At 38.7% G+C, this 20,306-nt stretch overlaps 1 protein-coding gene across 2 annotated transcripts; it reads left to right on the top strand.

Annotated features, from left to right (window-relative positions):
- Positions 1 to 14,353: 14,353 nt before the first annotated feature.
- drd1a (dopamine receptor D1a) lies at positions 14,354 to 19,393 on the top strand. Of its 2 annotated transcripts, XR_014534245.1 has the most exons (4): positions 14,354 to 15,000; positions 15,112 to 17,166; positions 17,206 to 18,304; positions 18,369 to 19,393. XR_014534245.1 is itself a non-coding variant. In XM_083545664.1 (2 exons), exon 2 carries the CDS (start codon positions 15,342 to 15,344, stop codon positions 16,410 to 16,412), a length of 1,071 nt encoding a protein of 356 aa, XP_083401790.1. In that variant the 5' UTR covers positions 14,360 to 15,000; positions 15,112 to 15,341; the 3' UTR covers positions 16,413 to 19,393. The 2 variants fall into 2 exon arrangements, 1 of the variants encoding a protein (XP_083401790.1); XM_083545664.1 differs by having other exon boundaries at positions 14,360 to 15,000; positions 15,112 to 19,393.
- The last annotated feature ends 913 nt before the right edge of the window (positions 19,394 to 20,306 follow it).

Genomic DNA, 20,306 nt, shown 5'->3' with positions numbered 1-20,306 from the left:
GTTCTTAATTATTAATTTAGCATTGTATTTGTGTTTGGGTTGCATTGTTTCTATCTACAGACCTGGTCAATTTTACAGAAGCAAGTCAGGGTACTTAACCAATGAAGGCATGATCTACCATTAACTAAGCTATAATAATAATAATAATAATAATAATAATAATAATAATAATAATAATAATAATAATAATAAAACTTTCTTTTCGGCTTCTCCCGTTAGGGGTCGCCACAGCGGATCCTCCGCACGTTTGATTTGGCACATGTTTTACGCTGGATGCCCTTCCTAACGCAACCCTCCCCAATTTATCAATACTTTTATTATCAATAATAATGATTTAATAATTTTATGAGTAAACAAACAATTATCATGCTAATAACATTTTACCTTTTGCCAGAGCTACCATTCTTTTCCTCCTTCTGCAGTAAACCTCGAGTACATCATCACCTACTATCTCTAAGATATCCCTCAGAGCTCTGTCACAAACTCATCAATAGGTTTTAAAAAAATACGGGGAAAAATACGTTACAGTAACTTGATGGCTTAACGCTGTTTCTACCACCATCGCAGCTGGTACAAAATAAAATGTGACTATGTGACAAGATAGCAAATGCATTGGTTTGACAGCAGGGGCAGTAAATATGAAGGAATCATAACAATGCCTCTTTTACTGCAGCCACTATGACAATAATTTGTCTGACAAAAAAGTACAATTACAATCAAACATTCTGTATTTGTGTTATGTCATGTTAGCCACCCACAAATGAGTATTTGGAACCGTCATAAAAAACCTGAAATCCCCACCAAGCTACGTCTCCGCCTGTGTACTCAAATAATGAACTGAACAAAAACCATGAACTTATTGAATTCCCTTTTTTTTAAATGGCAATGAAGTATAACCTATTGTGTTGGTGTGGGTGTGGAAGTATATATCTGTACCCGTAAACCTACTCATTTCTTTTTTTCATCCCCAGCCCCCTCTATAACCTCCTCTGCAACACGCCCGTACATGTGAAAGAGGAAATCAGCGTCAAAACCATTGGCCTACAGTTTATTTATATGTGCCATTTCAGTCTCTAAGCCATAAATCAACACACGAGGCGGATGATAATATTGTCCAAACACATTTGCTCCCATTTGAGGCCTAAATTTATGAATGTATGCCTGTAACCTAACATGCAAGTCATTAGATTTTATATATATATATATATATATATATATATATATATATATATATATATATATATATATATATATATATGCACATTCGCGCGCACACACACACACACACACACACACACACACACACACACACACACACACACAAACTGTGTGTGTGTGTGTGTGTGTGTGTGTGTGTGTGTGTGTGTGTGTGTGTGTGTGTGTGCGAATGTGCACTGCAGCACTTTGAGACTGCAAAGCATAAAAACAACTGAAGGTGAAAAATATCTACATTTTAGAATAATTCTTTAAATGACAAAGCAGATCAAAAAAGTATGCTGCGGTTTCTTCTGTACTTCTCTTGAAATGCTGATTTAGTAAACTGGTAAATTTTTTTTTACTGTATTTGTGTTTCCCTGATATACATGGGTACTGTATCTCATACATAAAACCTTTCTCTCTACACTGGTTAAAGAGTTCTCAAATCAGATAAAGGCTTAGTGGCGCTGTCGCTAAAACGAAGTACTGTTTCATAAACAGGAAAAAATTAATCTTTATCCCTATAGGAATGGTAAAGTCAAAATCACCTAACTAAGTGACGATCATTCTTGTTAGTGAAATTTCCTTTAGACATGAGACATGCAGTATGATAAAGTAGACATGCTACACTGATGCTGGTTGAAAATGGATGTAGTTGAAGTGTATTTAGGGTATTTAATGTCAATCTAATCTAAAATAAAGAACAGACACAGTAACATTAATGCATTCAGTCTAGTAGTCAGCCCTTTAAAAGGCCATGTACAATGCCCTGTCATGAGAAACACAAATGTATACTTAATGTTGCAAACTTACATGCAGGCTTGCATGTGTTGCACTTATGTAGTACAAGCAATCAGTCCAAAAGTATAATATTATGACTCCATGCCTGTTTTTTTTACATGTAGGTACCCTGTTTTAGAAGATCGGTATGGATTGAATGGTCTCTGTGCTGAACTGGCACAAAAGCTGCTGTCTGAGTCAACAGCATAATATAAGTGCCAAGGACCTGAGGAGAATTAAAGTGCAAAATATGGCCAAGAGGTTTGATGTGAAGGTTGTATAATCAAATCCCAGCACTACCAAGCTGTTACTGCTGGGCCCTTGAGCAGAGTGCTCAACCCTTAACTGCTCATCTGTATAAATAAGATCATTGTAAGTCTATATGGATAAGGTCTGCCAAAGCCTATAAATGTAAATGTAAATTTAGGTTTGCAAATTCATGTAATTTCTTCTTGACAACAGTGTATAAAAACATTACTTGCAGGTCCTGTACTGTATGTGAATTAGCAAACAGGGAAAAAAATAAAAGCACTAAAATGAGCACCTCTATTGTACTTGTAAATGCAAAGCAGGGTTTTAGTGTAACAATGCTCATACCCAAATAAGAATCTCTTGATGGATTCCACAAACAGCTTCTGTAAGTTAATAATTAAGCTGTGATAAATAAGAACAAAATTAAGAATATCTGTCAAATGGTTTCAATGCAGATGTAAATGCAAATAAAGACAGTTTTTAGACATCCTTTTTACAGGAAAATACTAGATATACTGTCATTTTGTTAATCTCACCTAGTGAGTAACCATAGAATAAAAAAAATTGTTTTGCCTAAAAGTTTAAACCATGAACATTGAGATACAGCTTTCATACAGCTTTTCACTTTGATAGTCATCCATTTTTTTTAGCATGATGTGCTGATTAAAATTCCACAAAGCTTTTGGAGGATCTTTAAAAGAATCACTTTCAATAGTAAGAACATTCATGGAAGAACATTTTTACATGTAACATGATGGTTATAACTTTAATAGAACATAACCAAAGGTGGGAAGTAACGAAGTATTTGTAGTTTGTACCTTTGGTTATGTACCTAAGTAGATTTTTATGGTATCAGTACTTCACTATTTATTTTTTGTACAACTTTTTACTTTTACTCATTACATCTTTACACACATATGCACTTTCTACTTTTTACAATTCCAAACCAGGCTCGTCACTTTAGTTTTTATCTATTTAGTGACATAATTTTTTTATTATTATTGCGTGCCATTTTCAGTCTATCAATCTATTTCTTGTCATTGTGTGGCTTTTTCAATTTACCACTGGTGTATCATTTCCTGGCTCTTACACACCACAGACGTAGGCTAGTTTACAAAGCAAACAACGAGCAAGTCAGAAGGCAACAAGAAGTTTGGGCTTCATGTAAATGGAGAGTCAGCGATGTAAATATGACTAAGAGCAGAGACATTTCTGATCACCTGATCAGAATCATCATCATCTTTTCTCTGACTGAGTTCTATATGGTGGATGTTCAGCCTGGATACATTCATTACTTAACAAAATCTGAAAATCGTTTGGAATTAATATATTAATTATGGCTGTCAAAATTAAAAAATGTTTAAGGCAAATTTATTTTTTTAACGTGTAATGACTGCAGGGCACATTTGTTTGACCATTTTTAATAAAGAATTCTCACTGATATAAAACTAAATAAACTGTTTTACTGATGCGCCAAGTCGCAAATCAGCACCAAAATCTGCCATGATGCACACAATTAACCCTCTGAGATCGACAAACGCACCGGCACATCTTGTGACATTTTTTCCCTCATAACGCTAAAACAACATGACATTACTTTTTTGATCATACATAGAAGAGCAATACATCATTCAAATCTGTTAAAGGGTTGACTTCTATTTGTACACACTCATAATAACAACAAAACACTGTTGCTTATGTAAAATCAAGAAAAAACACAGGGGGAGCTCTCTGCTTTAGCTGTCATCTCTCTTCACAAATATAAATAAAACAACCTGAATGTCAGTAAATTCTTGCCTCACAGACATAATAAATATATGTATAGAGATCTTAAATGTCTACTTTTAAATATTCTCTGACAGAATATTCAGAGAATTTTCTGTCATATCGGCCGACAGCGAGACCACAGCGCCGGCGGCGAGACCGTAAACAAAGTAGGGGGAAGCGAGGCGGCATCAGGGCTAGGCTAAGGCTTAACCCGCACCAACCATCGATTCCTAGCATCTTTCTTTGCTAATGTACCCTCTCTTGCAAATAGAATGGATGAGCTGCTGCTCCGGATATCATCACATAAACGGATTAAGGAATGTAATGTCATGATTTTTACGGAAACATGGCTTAACAACAACATTCCCAGCAGCGCCATTGAGCTCGGGGGTCGCAGTGTTTTTCGGGTGGACAGGACGGCAGAGGACTCTGGTAAGCGCAGAGGTGGAGGTCTGTGCATTTATGTTAACAACTCATGATGCACAGACTCTACTGTTACTGAAAGTCATTGCTCTGTTCATTTAGAGTATTTGATGATTAGGTGCAGACTGTTTTATTTACCAAGAGAATTCTCAGCCATTGTTGTGACTGCGGTGTACATTTCGCCGGATGCTAATGCTAAGATAACTATGGAGGAACTGCATGCAGCCATCAGCAAACAGCAGTCTGCACATCCTGAAGGAGCTATTGTTGTTGCTGGAGATTTCAACCAATTCAACCTAAAATCTGTTTTACCAAAATTTCACCGCAATGTCTCCTGCTCTACCAGAGGGGACAAAACACTGGACCAGGTATACACAAACATACCTGCGGCATACACAGCCATTTCCCTCCCCCACTTGGGTCAGTCTGATCACCTCTCTTTGTTCATGCTACCAAAATACACACCACTGATCAAACGTGTGAAACCAGCTCTGAGGACAGTAGAGGTATGGCCAGAGGGAGCCATTTCTTCTCCACAGCAACAGTTCCAGGATACTGACTGGAACATGTTTGCCTCACAGGCCACACTGGACTCTCACACGAACATGGACAGTTACACATCATCTGTTTTGGACCATATCAACAAATGCATTAACAATGTCACTACTGTCAAACACGTGAAATCCTTTCCTAATCAGAAGCCTTGGATGAACTCTGAAGTCCGTCTCCCGTGAAAGCAAGAGATGCTGCCTTTAAATCTGGCAGTGCAGACTACAATATAGACTATACACTACAACAGAGCCAGGGCCAACCTGAAAAGAGGCATCAGGAAAGCATAACTCACATTTAAACTCCACATAGAAGAGCACTTCCACAACTCTGACCCCCAGAAGCATTTGGAAAGGCATCCAGACCATCACAGACTACAAACGCACAGCTCAACCAACCAGCAGTGTCTTCCAACCAGACGAGCTCAATCACTTTTTTTGCTCGTTTTGACCAATGCACAGGACATTTTACAACAACCACGGACTCTTCTACTGCTTACAGCCCACTTTCACTCTCAACAACGGACATCTATTCAGTGTTTAGCAGAGTGGATGCACGAAAGGCAGCTCGCCCGGATGGCATACCAGGACGTGTTCTAGGAGCATGCGCTGGACAATTGGCACAGGTTTTTACTGACATTTTCAACCTGTCATTGGCCCAAGCCACGGTTCCTACATGCCTGAAGACCACTACCATCAAACCAGTGCCTAAGCACTCAGCTGTCGAATGCCTGAATGACTTTCGCCCAGTTGCGCTCACCCCTATTGCTATGAAGTGCTTTGAGAAACTGGTCCTGAATCACCTCACTGCGGGCCTACCACCTACACTGGACCCACACCAGTTTGCCTATAGCCCAAACAGGTCAACAGAGGATGCAGTTTCCACAGCTCTTTATTCAGCCCTCACCCACCTGGATAAAAGCAACACATACATCAGAATGCTGTTCATTGACTTCAGCTCTGCGTTCAATACAGTCCTCCCCACTGTACTGATCACTAAGCTCAGTGAACTGGGTATCTGCACCTCCACTTGCAGATGGATTCTGGACTTTCTCACCAACAGAACTCAATCTGTCAGGTTGGGAAACCAGGTATCCTCTACCTCTATCCTCTATCCTCTGAACACTGGCATCCCTCAGGGCTGTGTTCAGAGCCCACTGCTCTACTCCCTGTTCACCCACGATTGTGCTCTTCTGTATAATTCCAACATCTTCATCAAGTATGCAGATGACACCACCGTGGTCGGCCAGATTCACAACAATGATGAATCGGCCTACAGGGGAGAGATCCATAATCTAACAGCATGGTGTGCCACCAAAAACCTGACTCTCAACGCCACGAAGATCAAAGAGCTCATTGTGGACTTTCGGAAATCCAACAGCAGGAGACATCTACCTGTCAACATCAATGGAACTGAGGTAGAACGAGTCTCCAGCTTTAAGTTCCTGGAAGTTCACATCTCTGAGGATCTGACATGGCAGCAGAATACCTTAGCCCTGGTTAAAAAAGCACAACAGCGCCTGTACTTCTTGAGAAGTCTCAAGAAATCTCATCTGTCCCCGGGGATTTTAACGAGCTTCTACCGCTGCATCATTAAAAGCATCCTGACCAACTCCATCACTGTATGGTACGGAGGCTCTACTGTGAGTGAACGAAAAGCCCTGTAAAGGGTGGTCAAAACCGCCCGATGCATCACTGGCACCCATCTACCTGCTATTGAACACCTTCACCACAGCAGATGTCTGCGCAGAGCTCACAACATTATCAAGGACTCTTCACATCCCAGTCATAAACTGTTTAACCTCCTGTTTAACCTCCTTCCATCACGAAGGAGATACAGGAACTTGCGCACCACAGGGACAGCTTTTTTCCATCCACCATCACACTACTGAACTCTACACTACACCGCTAATCACTACAAAACAAAATTCAATTCAATTCAATTCATTTTTATTTGTATAGCGCTTTTAACAATGAACATTGTCTCGAAAAGACAAAACACAAAACAAAACACTGTATATAACCTCTGTACTATACATGTACATATTACATACTTTTCTATTACTCATTACATCTGCACTATTTTTTATCTATGTATCTTTATATCATTACTGTACATTCTGCCCAACCTTTCATTTATTTGTGTATATAACCTGTGTGTATATATATATATTTACACACACACACACACACACACATATATATATATATTAGACTGTTTATTCGACTTGCTAACTTTTAATTGCTCTTTAATGCCATAGCCTTAAGAACCATTCCTGTACTTCTTAATGATGTCCACACATCTCTGCACTGTTACTGCCTTTATATTTATTCACTGTACATATGCTTACATATTTATATATATAGTAGACTAGTTATTTAGCTGCTAATTCTTAAATGCCATAATCTTATAACCTACACTTCTGCACATTACTCTTTAATGCCATAGCCTTAGAACCATTCTTGTACTCTAAATTGATGTCCACACATCTCTGCACTGTTACTGCCTTTATATTTTTTCACTTTACATATGTTTATATTTATCACTTTATCACTTGCTGTAAATATGCTAGATATTTATCTGCACATTTGCATGATAGCCTACATTTTGCACTTCTGGTAGATGCCAAACTGCATTTCGTTCCTGTGTGCCTGTACAATGCAATGACAAATAAGTTGTATCTATCTATTATGCAATGCGTATTAAAGTTAGAAGAGGAAGAGTTTCTCCGGTATCACGGTTAAAGTTTCACCATTAACCATCCCTGTAGAATAAAAGCAAAAGTTTCATTTGATGTCCTGATGATTTACATAATTTAAAACACCATAATTACTTTAAAATGTAGTGTGAGCATGGTTTCACTAATAATAAACATACATTTGCAAAATCATCCATATTTGTGCATACCTATGTTGATTAGAGTATTAAAAACTTAAAAGTATTAATTTAAGGTACATTTAGAACAGATAAAACTATGCGAATAAGTTGCGATTAATCACGAGTTAACTCATGACAATTGTGCGATTAATCATGATTAAATGGTATAATCGATTGACAAACATAATATTAATATGATGAGTTCATTTACCAGCGTGACTCTAAAACAGGTTGTAGTAATGACTACTTTTTACTTAAGTACATGTACAGAGCCCAAACTTCTTTACTTTAACTTGAGCGAAAAAGTGCAATCAGTATTTCAACTTTTACCCAAGTCTCAAGAATTGAGTGATGTGTACTTTTGCCACCTCTGGACATAAACAAGAATTAACATATAAAGTTAATATTTTGAGGTTACAAATAATTATGTTGAAACTGAGGTCAAAATCCCAGACTGTGTAATTTGAGTTCAACAAAATATTTGGTGGGATCGCCATATTTAATATGTGGTCTTGGCCTAATTATAAGGCAAAATTAAATTAAAAAGCAGATTTGCTCTGCAGATTTGCTTAACATAAAGCAGACCCATGATACATACATGTCACAATTCCAGTCCAGTATGTCTTGGTCTAAGATCATTCTTCTGTGCTTTTTAATGCAAATAGTTATGTAATGCATGTCAATAAATGGGTAGCTCAGTGGTTAAGCCATTGGACTTAACCGATTGAAAGGTCATGACTTCAAATTCCAGCACCACCAAGCTGCCACTGTTGGGCTTTTGAGCAAGTCTGTTAAGCCACAAGTGCTTGGTTGTATAAAGTAGATTGTAAACATGAATAAGGACATCTGCTAAATGCAGCAAATGTAAAATATTTATTGAAATATTTATTTTGTGCACTTATATGATTAATTAATAAATTATTAATTACCATGTCACTTCACATTAACCAAGTTAAAGTGTCATAAATTATTAAATAAGCTCTAATATATTTTGCCTTATAAAATAGCAAGTTGATGCTATGTACTGTATAGTCGTCAAATGGTTTAAAACATTTATTTATTTATTCCAACTTAAAAAATAGCAATTGTTTTTTTCATCACATAAAAGTCACTTCTGGATTTGTATACTATGAATTCAGGATATGTTTATTCTGTCTTCTAAATCTCAAAGCAGGATTTACTGTATGTTTATTTGCAGCATTTAAAATAGCATATGCAACATGGGGTCTTGTGCAAAAATGCGCAAGGGCAAGAATGTTATGCTTTGTGGAAATGCTGGCTTGATCCCTGTGAGGATTCAAAACAATGCAAGCAGTTATTTAACATATAAATAGTGAATCAGCCACTTGTGTGAATTTGACCTTATGCTGCATTCACTTCTTCTTCTTCTTTTGGCTGCTCCCATTAGGGGTCTTCACAGCGGATCATCCGGCTCCATACTACTCTGTCCTCTACATGTCAAGTTTTAAGTCAAGTCAAGTTTATTTCTATAGCACTTTTCACAACAGACATTGTCTCAAAGCAGCTTTACAGAATTTAACAGTTAAGGTGAATGGTGTGTATTTATCCCTGATGAGCAGTGGTGGCGACTGTGGCAAGGAAAAACTCCCTTAGATGTCATGAGGAAGGAACCTTGAGAGGAACCAGACTCAAAAGGGGAAGCCATCCTCATTTGGGTGACATCTAGAGTGTGATTATAGTCTTTAAACAATACAGAACACTGGAGAGTGAGAACTAACATGAGTACTGGAATGTAAGATTATTAGTAATGAACTTTCTACGGTCTTATACAGTCCTTGTGGTTTTATAACAAGGAGCTACTGAGCAACATTTGCGATCATCACAGATTCAACACCAGCTTCTCCATGCCAGAGCCTTCAAACACTCAAGGAGGTCCAATGTTAACATTGCACATAAAGTGGGATCCAATTGGCACTGGTACGTCTCTAGATGGTTCGGGATGTTTGTGGGGTCGGCATCCACTTCTTTAAAGGTCCACCAGCTTCATAAGGTGGGATGTGACTGGGGCTGGAGCAACCTCAGGATGCCTCATGATGGGTAGAGAAACAGAAGCAGTGGAGAATAATTAGCGTAGCTGCTGTTCATGATATTAACAGCACAAGTTGATAATGTGCATGTGATTGGTGTTCTGGAGCACAAGGTTATGATATGATGTGTGTTATGAGTAGGCTTTGCTAAAAAGATAAGTTTTAATCTGCACTTAAACTGGGAGAGTGTGTCTGAGCCCCGAACACTGTCAGGAAGACTATTCCAAAGTTTAGGAGCTAAATGTGAAAATGCTCCACCACCTTTAGTGGATTTTGCTATTCTAGGAACTACTAGAATTCCGGCGTTTTGAGATCTTAGGGAGCTTGATAGATTGTAGCCTGTTAGAAGACTGGAAAGATAATTGGGAGCTAATCCACTTAGTGTTTTGTAAGTAAGAAGCAGTAGTTTGTAGTCAAAACGAAACTTAACAGGTAGCCAGTTTAGGGATGAAAAGATCGGGGTTATATGATCATATTTTCTCGACCTTGTGAAAATTCTGGCTGCTGCATTCTGGACAAACTGTAGCTTGTTTATTAATGATGGAGGACAACCACCTAGTAATAAATTCAGTTCAAAATGACCTCCAGTCCAGTCTGGAGGTCATAAAAGCATGGATGAGCTTCTCTGCATCAGATATAGACATGTTTCTTAGCTTAACAATATTTCTAAGGTGAAAGAAGGCTGTTTTTGTAACATAGTTGATATACATAAAATAACTCCCAGGTCTATTACTGTTGAACTAGTAGTTACAGAACATCCGTCTGAATGCAGGTTGAAATGCTGGAGCTTCTTTGTACTGGTTTTTGAGCCAATGAGCAAAATCTCTGTCTTATCAGAGTTTAATAATAGAAAGTTATGACTCATCCAATTTTTTTTTACTTTTTAACACACTCAGTTATCCGAGCCAATTGAGCTGTATTGTCTGGTTGCGATGAGATATATAGCTGGGTATCATCAGCGTAACAGTGGAAGCTAATTCCATGCCTTCTAATAATATTTCCTAAGGGAAGCATGTATATTACATCTGCCTCTTTCAAACCAACTACCTGCATGTCTTTCCTCATCACATCCATAAACCTCCTCCTTGGTCTTCCCCTTTTCCTCCTTCCCGGTGGCTCCATCCTCAGCATTCTCTTACCGATGTAACCCATGTCGCTCCTCTGCACATGTCCAAACCATCTCAATTGGGCCTCTCTCACTTTGTCCCCAAAACGTCCTACATGCGCTGTCCCTCTAATAAACTCATTTCTAATCCTGTCCATCGTCGTCACTCCCAATGAAAACCTCAACATGTTCAGCTCTGCTACCTCCAGCTCCACCTCCTATCTTTTACTCAATGCCACTGTCTCTAAACCATACAACATCACAGGTCTCACCACAGTCCTATAAACTTTCCCTTTCACTCTTGCAGATAATCTTCTATCACAAATCACTCCTGCCACTCTTCTACACCCACTCCACCCTGCCTGCACTCTTTTCTTCACTTCTCTAACACACTCTTCATTACTTTGCACTGTTGACTCCAGGTACCTGAACTCCTCCATCTTCTCCACCTCTTCTCCCTGCAACCGCACCACTTCACTGCCCTCCCTCTCATTCACACACATGTTCTCTGTCTTACTCCTACTGACTTTCATTTTCCTTCTCTTCAGCGCATATCTCCACCTCTCCAGGCTTTTCTCAACCTGCTCACTACTCTCACCACAAATCACACTATCATACGCAAACATCATAGTCCACAGAGACTCCTGTTTGACCTCGTTCATCAACCTTTCCATCACTACTGCAAACAGGAAAGGGCTTAGAGCCGATCACCCTGTCAGAAACCCTTCACCTCCACTACACTCTTACTAAACTTATCTCTCAGAATCACCCCTACACCATTTCTCTTTCCATCCACACCATGATAGAACAGTTTTAAGCCACCCCCAATGTTCCTGGCCTTACTTTCTTTCCACTTGGTCTCCTGAACACACAACATATTTAAAGTACCCACCCTATCCTCCACTCTCCTCCACTTCTCCATTTTCTGCTGTCTCTGTAGACATCCTACTCTCTCCTCCTTCAGCCATCAGTAACCCAATTTCCACCGGTACCCTGTTGGCTAACAATACCTGTTGCATTTATGCTTCATTCACTACACTTCATTAATTAAAAGGAAAGGGGTAAATTGAACATCAGTGTTTTACCAGCATTTCACCACTCATCAGACACAGCTGCCTCACAAAGCCACTAGCATCAGCTAATATGTATTGTGAATACAATCATCCAAAAGATTAACTATTCTCTATCTCAAAATCAGCCTCCTTAGCATTATGGTGTGGTTATATATATTTTCTATGTCAATAAAAAACAAACAAACATTTTTTTTTCTTTGTTTTAATCTTAATAACAGCATACAAAGATACTGCATGACTTTATTCTGTCATGTTTTAGAGCAATTACATATATACAATAATATTGTTGCATTCAGTATATGAATGCTATATTAATGTCAATGCACTGGTAACATAAAAACTAAAACACAACCTAGTTTGCTATTATTGGAAAATAATCCAACACCCTGGTGAAGCAAAATGATCTGCTGTGGAATATAGATGTTTCTTTGCTTAATAAATTCACATTTTTAATTTGTTTATTATTAGACACGTTCCGTATTTCACTTAGCACGTGTTATACCATGTAAAGGAGTTGTTACTATAGTAACACTATTATATCAAAGGAAGCACAGTAATATAAGACAGTCCCTTGCCTCAGTCAGTACTAATGACAGAGCTGCTGTTCAATAATATCAATCAACACCATCTGACCAGTCATATTGGGAATTCAACAGCACTGGGTCTCATAAGTTTAAGTAAGCTCAAGAAATCAATGCAGAATATCAACACGAATGAATGAGTGCATACTGATCATGTAGAATAAATCATCAGAGATGCTATTAGCAAACTAATCGTAAGTGTGACTCATCTTTCTATACAAATTATTCAGATTTTTTGTAAATCTTTAGGATCATGTTAGTTTTCATGTTGGCTGAAGAATTTAAATCATGACCACAATTTCAAGTAACAGCTTGACGAAGAGGAAATATTTACAAGAAGATGAAGAACAACGAAAACAGGACAGGCCGAAGAGGAAGAGTTATTTAGGTCTTAAAGTGTTAATAAACTCCTAGCGGCAAATAACTCATAAATTTACTGTGTTGAATAGATATGCATAATGCTGATCTAGCATTTTGTGTTGTACTAATATCATCACTGTTAATAAACTAAACACTAATCATATTGTTTTGCAATTACCATGGCATAATAAAGGGCTATAATGTTTCTGTACCTTATTCTGCAACACAGTGTTTTTTGTTCCAGTTTATTCAGTAAGTTAGGTCAGTGGTCCCCAACCCCTGGGTTGCGGACCGGCACTGGTCCGTGGGTCAATTGGTACCGGGCCGCACAGAAAGAATACATAACTTACATTATTTTCGTTTTATTTATTATCTGATTCTGACGATGTTTTATTTTGGAAAATTACCAGATTCTCTCCACCACATCTGTCTATGACTCACTCTTGATGCATGTCATGATGCCTCAGTCACATGTCTTACCTCCATCCTCTACCTTCTTAAAGGAGCTCCTCCGGCCGCTATCACATAATACATTACCGCTAAATTCAAACCCCCAAGATAGCGAAATAAACAAAAAACAACACAGTGGATTCACGTTTATTATTATATTTAGAAAATACCATTTTACCATTCTACCATTTTTATGCCGGTCGTATCATTTTATTTTGTTGTTTTTATCTGCCACACCTTAAAGGCCGGTCCGTGAAAATATTCTCTGACATTAATCCGGTCTGTGGCGCAAAAAAGGTTGGGGACCGCTGAGTTAGTCCATCACTGTACATTTCAATTCTAATGTTTATGCTCTAACTGAATACTAATGCTTTGGTTTTGACATAATACATTTTTGCCTTAATCCACTTTGTTGTTGCCTCAATATTTAGTGTTGAATTCAAACATGAACATATTGTACAGATTCTTTTAATAATATGCTTCTAGATATTTCCCCAAAACACTTAAATGTTGCAAAAGGAGACGAGCAAATGATGGCACAGAGGTCTCAGAAGTGCATTTGCTAATTTTTTATTTTTTTTAACAATTAAAAGATTAAAATCTTTTTTTTTTCCTCAGGAGTGTAAACAGTGTTGTATTAAATCCTACAGTGACAAAACAACCTAATGCAAGAAGGCCAAAGCACTGACACGTTGAAATAACTTTTAAGTGTAAATTGTAAATAGGTACATTGGGCATTGCAAGTTCTATCCAGTGTGCGAGTTCAACAGTGTAATGACAAGAAGAACATAGTTTTAAAGTCTAATTCTTTTTTTTCTGGTTAAATACCTAGTATTGTATTAAGCACGCACACTGAACACTGATCATAAGCAAGTTCAGTCTTTTCCACCCTTTTTTTTAATGAGGGGAGCTGACGGAATCGGGACAGTAGAGGATGTCCTTGGGGTTTAGTTTGGATGAAACCTGAAACGCCGAGTGTGTGCGGCGGAAAGAAACGGCTCCTTCTCGCCACTCGACGTCAGCGCGTGGCACGGGGTTCGCGTGTCCCTCAGTCCGGTCCGGTTTGCTCACACCGACACGGACGCAGCGGAGAGCACACTGCGCGTGAGGGGTCTATGCAAAACGTGCACGGATTTTCCTCCAACCTAAGCAGCAGCTCAGCGTGCTTTTTTTTCGGGGAAAAAAAATTTTGGTGCATGAAACGGGAATTAAAAGAAAGAAAGAAAGAAAGAAAAGGATTCGCGTTCTAAGTTATTCTTATGCATGATGCATGGAATGAGAAGAAAGGAATAAGCAGATGGAAGAACATTAGGGGAAAAGGGTGCTTTCCCTACCTCATCAGGAGCGTTTACACGACTCTTATGGGAATATAGTCATGTAAGCTGGAAATGTGGTGCTTGCAATTCTTCACTTTTATTTTCATGTGTCTCACATGTGACTAAAAGGCAGCCGCGGGCTTTGGGATGACTCCGGATGGCTTTGCTGGAAAGCATAAGCATCATAATTTCAGTGCCAAGTCAACTGGAGGAAAATTTAGGGTGAGTGTAATAATAATAATAATAATAATAATAATAATAATAATAATAATAATGATTGGGGTGTGTGGGGGGTATTGTTTATTAATTTGTAAGGAATTAATTTGCACACAGTGACCATTGATATGCAAGAACATATTTTGGATGCAGCAAGGGAACCATGTGATGTCTTCAAACAATATCTTGGAAAATAAATGTATGAGATTTTGGCAGTGAGAGGAAATACCCATGACCACAACACTGGATGCCAATGAGATCATCATCTATCTGGCTCTGGTCTCAGTTTTTCGAGAGGTTCCTCTTACGATGCAGTGACTTCTGGAAGCGGATAAAAACTGGCAGTGATGGATTTTAATCTAACCGTGATTGACAGCGGTTTGTTGGAGAGCGACCAATCAACACGAGTTCTTACCGGCTGTTTCCTGTCTCTCCTCATTCTTTCCACCCTGCTGGGAAACACGCTGGTTTGTGCAGCAGTCACCAAATTCCGCCATCTCCGCTCCAAAGTCACCAACTTCTTTGTCATTTCACTGGCTGTATCAGATCTACTGGTCGCCATCTTGGTCATGCCTTGGAAGGCTGTAACGGAAATCGTTGGCTTCTGGCCTTTTGGATCATTCTGTGACATCTGGGTGGCTTTTGATATCATGTGCTCAACAGCATCCATCCTCAACCTTTGTGTTATCAGTGTGGACCGGTACTGGGCCATTTCCAGCCCGTTTCGCTATGAAAGAAAGATGACTCCCAAGGTGGCATTTGTGATGATCAGCACAGCTTGGACGCTGTCTGTGCTCATCTCTTTTATCCCGGTGCAGCTGAACTGGCACAAGGCACAGCCAGCAAGCTTTCCATTGCAGAACTCTTCTTATGGACCACCAGTGAAGGACAACTGTGACTCTAGCCTAAACCGAACCTATGCCATTTCCTCCTCCCTCATCAGTTTCTACATCCCAGTGGCCATCATGATTGTGACCTATACACAGATTTACAGAATAGCTCAGAAGCAGATTAAAAGGATCTCAGCACTGGAAAGGGCTGCAGAGAGTGCTAAGTTCCGGCACAACAGCATGGGCAGCAACTGCAATATGGACTCTGAGAGTTCCTTTAAGATGTCCTTCAAAAGGGAGACCAAGGTGCTAAAGACTCTGTCCGTTATAATGGGAGTGTTTGTGTGTTGCTGGCTGCCCTTCTTTGTCCTTAACTGCATGGTGCCATTTTGTGAGCGCAACCTTCCATGCATCAGTCCCACCACCTTTGACATCTTTGTGTGGTTTGGATGGGCAAACTCATCTCTCAACCCCATTATATATGCTTTCAACGCAGACTTCCGCAGGGCTTTTTCCATCCTATTGGGCTGCCCTAGGCTTTGCCCAGGTCACAATGTCATAGAGACACATAGCCTAAACAACAACTGAAATGACCTAGCTAAATGATTCTCTTCCTCCATGGGGTCAGAGGGTATCTTAATGTGGGGAACCTGCTCTAAAATGCAACCTATTGCACATTCAACAGTGCCAGAACCTATCCTCCCTACAAGTGGGGTGAAGGGATTTGGGATTAAGGCTACGAGAAGAATGCCCTCCTGCTGTGGTTGGGACCAGTGATGTTTCTGTTAAGGGGATAATCTTTATGACAGGCACTGTTCCTGACTCCAAAGACTGATTGCCTTGAAATCCTGCAGCTATGTACTATTTCAGGCATGAGCAAATTATACAGCTTCAAGGGACTTTGGCCTTTAGGAATTTTTTTTATTCCTCAGTGAATACAGTGTCTCAGTCAATATGTTTCGCTTACGGACCTAAAGAATGATAATGAACAAAGAAAACTGATTATATTGTAAGCATTTTAAAATGTAACTGAAACTTGCATAATGAACAGTTGATATTTATGAAGTGGATTTGAAACTAATGACTTCAACTGGGTGAAAACAGAATACATGGGACATTTTTTCTGTGCTTCTCTTTGCAGTTTATTTCCAGTTTTTAATTTAAACTTCTAAGCCAAATGCTGAAATCTCAGTAGAAAGAAGTAGTGGCTGGTCCAAGCAAGCTTCCAGTTCTGATCAAAGATTAAAACACAATTATAAGGTTTAATAATTAAAGTGAATTATAAGTTTATTTCTTAAGTTCATAATGTAAACATTTTTGCAAAAATCACGAGCAGGAAATTGTAAATTGTAGTATATATACGGAGTACGATATAAAGAAGAAAGACTGGGGCTATTTTCTTTTAAGCCCAGATTGTAGATTCATGCAGCTTACCAATCATTTGCACTCTATTGTTACATCATCAGCAGTAATTGTTCAAACAGCACTTTCAGGAATTTAAATAATGAATGCAGCTGCCAATAAGTTAGGGTGTAAACAATAATTTGCCCAAATCAGATTTATTATGCCATCAATAAGACATTATACTCCTTTTATTGTTGAGCCTTTAATAGACACAATATTAGACTATATCCATTTTATCCAATATCTCAGCCAACAACCACTGTTAACAAGGAAAATAATGTAGTTCTTGGTCAATTAAACCTTAAGATCAATATAATTTGGATGCAGATCTCCCACTTTCCTAACAAATTCCTTAAACCTCACTTTATTCAAAAGATGAAGCTTTATACCCTGCCTTTTTTTTTCTAAAACAAGAGGACAGATGGTCAATTACGAGATGGTTGTTCCATGATTGTCATTATGAATAGGTATGCAGTTCATTGGTGCCTGTGCCCCTCTAAAGTTGCTTTTCTATGACCAAACTCTGACAGCTAACTACCAAGACAAACAGAACAGATGGCAATTAAATATGAATGCAGAAGTGGAGACGAAATATAATGAGAAAGCCCCAGTGAATGTGTAATGGTTTTATTGTTTTTATGACCGCTACTGTATTCAGAAGATGCCTATGCAGCACAAAGGGTATTCTACCTTCATCTCAATTGCAAACAGCATCCATTGCTATATTAATTAATGAGTTATGTGCAATTCTACAATGTAGCTGTATTGCTAAAGTGCTTTGTGAAGAAGAAAATAGACAATGTTTAAAGGTGGCTGAATTTTAGTTTTCAGGAGTTCACAAAATTTGACTTTAGTTCCTTAAATGTTTAGGAGTGAAAAAATGATGAGAGACATGGGCTAAGATTACCAAAATGTTTATAGAATGGGTGTCTATTTGGTTAAGATTTCCTTTGGTGTCTCATAAATGAATAGTCAGCAATGAGCTCGCTGCCCGTCCACCAAGAGCACTTTTGTACACAAAACTAACAAAACAAATTCCTGTAATATGAAGCAGTAAAATTTGAAAAGTTATTCATGTTTCATCATCTTACTGCATCACTGCTGAAAGTGTAAACAAGTGGTGTATTTTCACTACCACAGTTGGAAATAAACTCTAGGTGATTTAGCCATAATGATAAATGTACTATTATGCTGTATGTAATGTCATGCATCATGTTACTAAATTTATTGTGTTGTACAAGTAGTTTTGTCTTAGCCTGTGCGGCAATAAAAGATGGACTTTGTTGAGTAGAAAGACACAGATAAAAACTCAGACTAACTAAGTGGTCATGGTGTCTGAACCCACAGTCAGAATTTATTTTCCCTTCACTTCTGCTGAATTAAAGTTTGTGTTGGTTTTGTTGCCATACTTTCCTGTCTTATCTTTATCTCACATAAGAGTGATGTGAGCTTCCCCTGTCAATGCCACACTCTTTGCTGTGGTGAGAGGCCCAGAAACAAGTGCCAGCGACATGTCACCCTCTGTCCTGTCTTCAGTGTGATGAAATGTGAATGGGAAACAATAGCAGACAGGAGAAACTGGGCCTCGGCATCCTTTACGATTTCATTAGTTTCTGCATCACCATGTGACAGAGCACTACTGACATAAATACAGATAATAAGCTCAAGCTTAACTGGAGGAACTCCAGAGTCAGGAAGATATTTCTGCACAGCCGGCCTTTGTGACTGACTATGTGTTTAATTCGACCGTGTGCAGTAGGGCCCTCCATGCTGTCATTAGTGGTCAGACTCAGATTGAAAGCTCTCATGTCAGACACAATGGGAAGCATATTGAGTGACTCATTAAAAACTAGACCCAGAGTGAAGCACCAATATCACAGCATGTGAGTCACTGTGGTAATCCAATGCTGTGTTAGGCGTCTAAGGCACACTTACATGCCCAGGTAGCAATGGAAACACTTACTATAATTACCTTGCTTAAGTTCATTAGTATTTTATGACATGCTCTGTAGGGAACACGGTCAAAGCATTGTTACACAAACACCAACGGGGTGTAAATTTAATTTTTGCTCATTGAAGGTTGACACCCTAATACCTCATGATGTTGAGTATCTTACAGCGAGATTAGATTAACAACTGTAATACAATAAACCAGTGTGACATTATGACAGTGTTTCCTGTATGACTTTTTTCAGCACATCTGAATTAGCATAACATCTAAAGCTACATCTTTTTTTTATTTTACATTTTTAATCAAGTCACACAGGGGTGAGAGAAGTAGAGTTCTTTATTTAAAACTAGTCCGCTGCATTACAAGTGACTCTGTACATGACCACTGGATGTCAAGGTCACTGAGTAGCTTTAGGGAGTTTTATGTTGGAGAGTGAGTGTGTGTGAAAGAGAAAGCGAGAGAAAGAGAGAGAAGCAGACATGCACATCCTGACAGATATTTTCCCAACTTTTGTTTTGTATAAAACGCTGCAGAACCGCTAACATTGGGGAAGACCAGTAGCACTGAAGCATAAATATGGAGAAGTCTGATCTTGACAGGGTTCTTCTTTGTAGGCTATCAGGTTTAATGCAAAGTCAGAATGTAAAATTGGAGCCTGGGAAGTGTAATCAAGTGCTTAGATAAATCATATTCAATCTTGCTTAAAAATTTATAAATCTCAGTTGATATTCTAATGCTCCCAGAACTAATGCATTTGTAATGGATCATATGACATTGCTGTGACAGAGCAATCAGAAAAGCACAGGGAGCTGCAGTAGACACAGAGAGAAATGTGTCAGCTCATACACATGTTGTCTGACACTGATGCATGTTTCCACCCCATCCCTGTGGCTGAGTGTGTCTCGGTGTAGCCAATGATCATAGTCTTTGTTTTTCCACAGTGGGCCGATTTGAACCTCACCAGGATCGATGCAATTGTTAAACCTGCTGCAATAAGCGTCACTCAGCTCTCTGCATCTGTTTTTTCTGCTTTCTGTATTCTCTATATGGAAATATCTTAACAAACCAATTTAGTGTTCTGCATAGTCATTATTTTTTTCTCTGTAATAAAGTGTAAAACTACATAG

The sequence above is a fragment of the Silurus aristotelis genome, assembly GCF_946808225.1.
Source record: "Silurus aristotelis genome assembly, chromosome: 7".
NCBI lineage: Eukaryota > Metazoa > Chordata > Actinopteri > Siluriformes > Siluridae > Silurus > Silurus aristotelis.
This window is presented reverse-complemented; position numbering and strand designations above follow the sequence as displayed.

Coding starts and splice junctions, on each gene's coding strand:
- drd1a (XM_083545664.1), top strand. CDS start 15,342: ATGGATTTTAATCTAACCGTGATTGACAGCGGTTTGTTGGAGAGCGAC.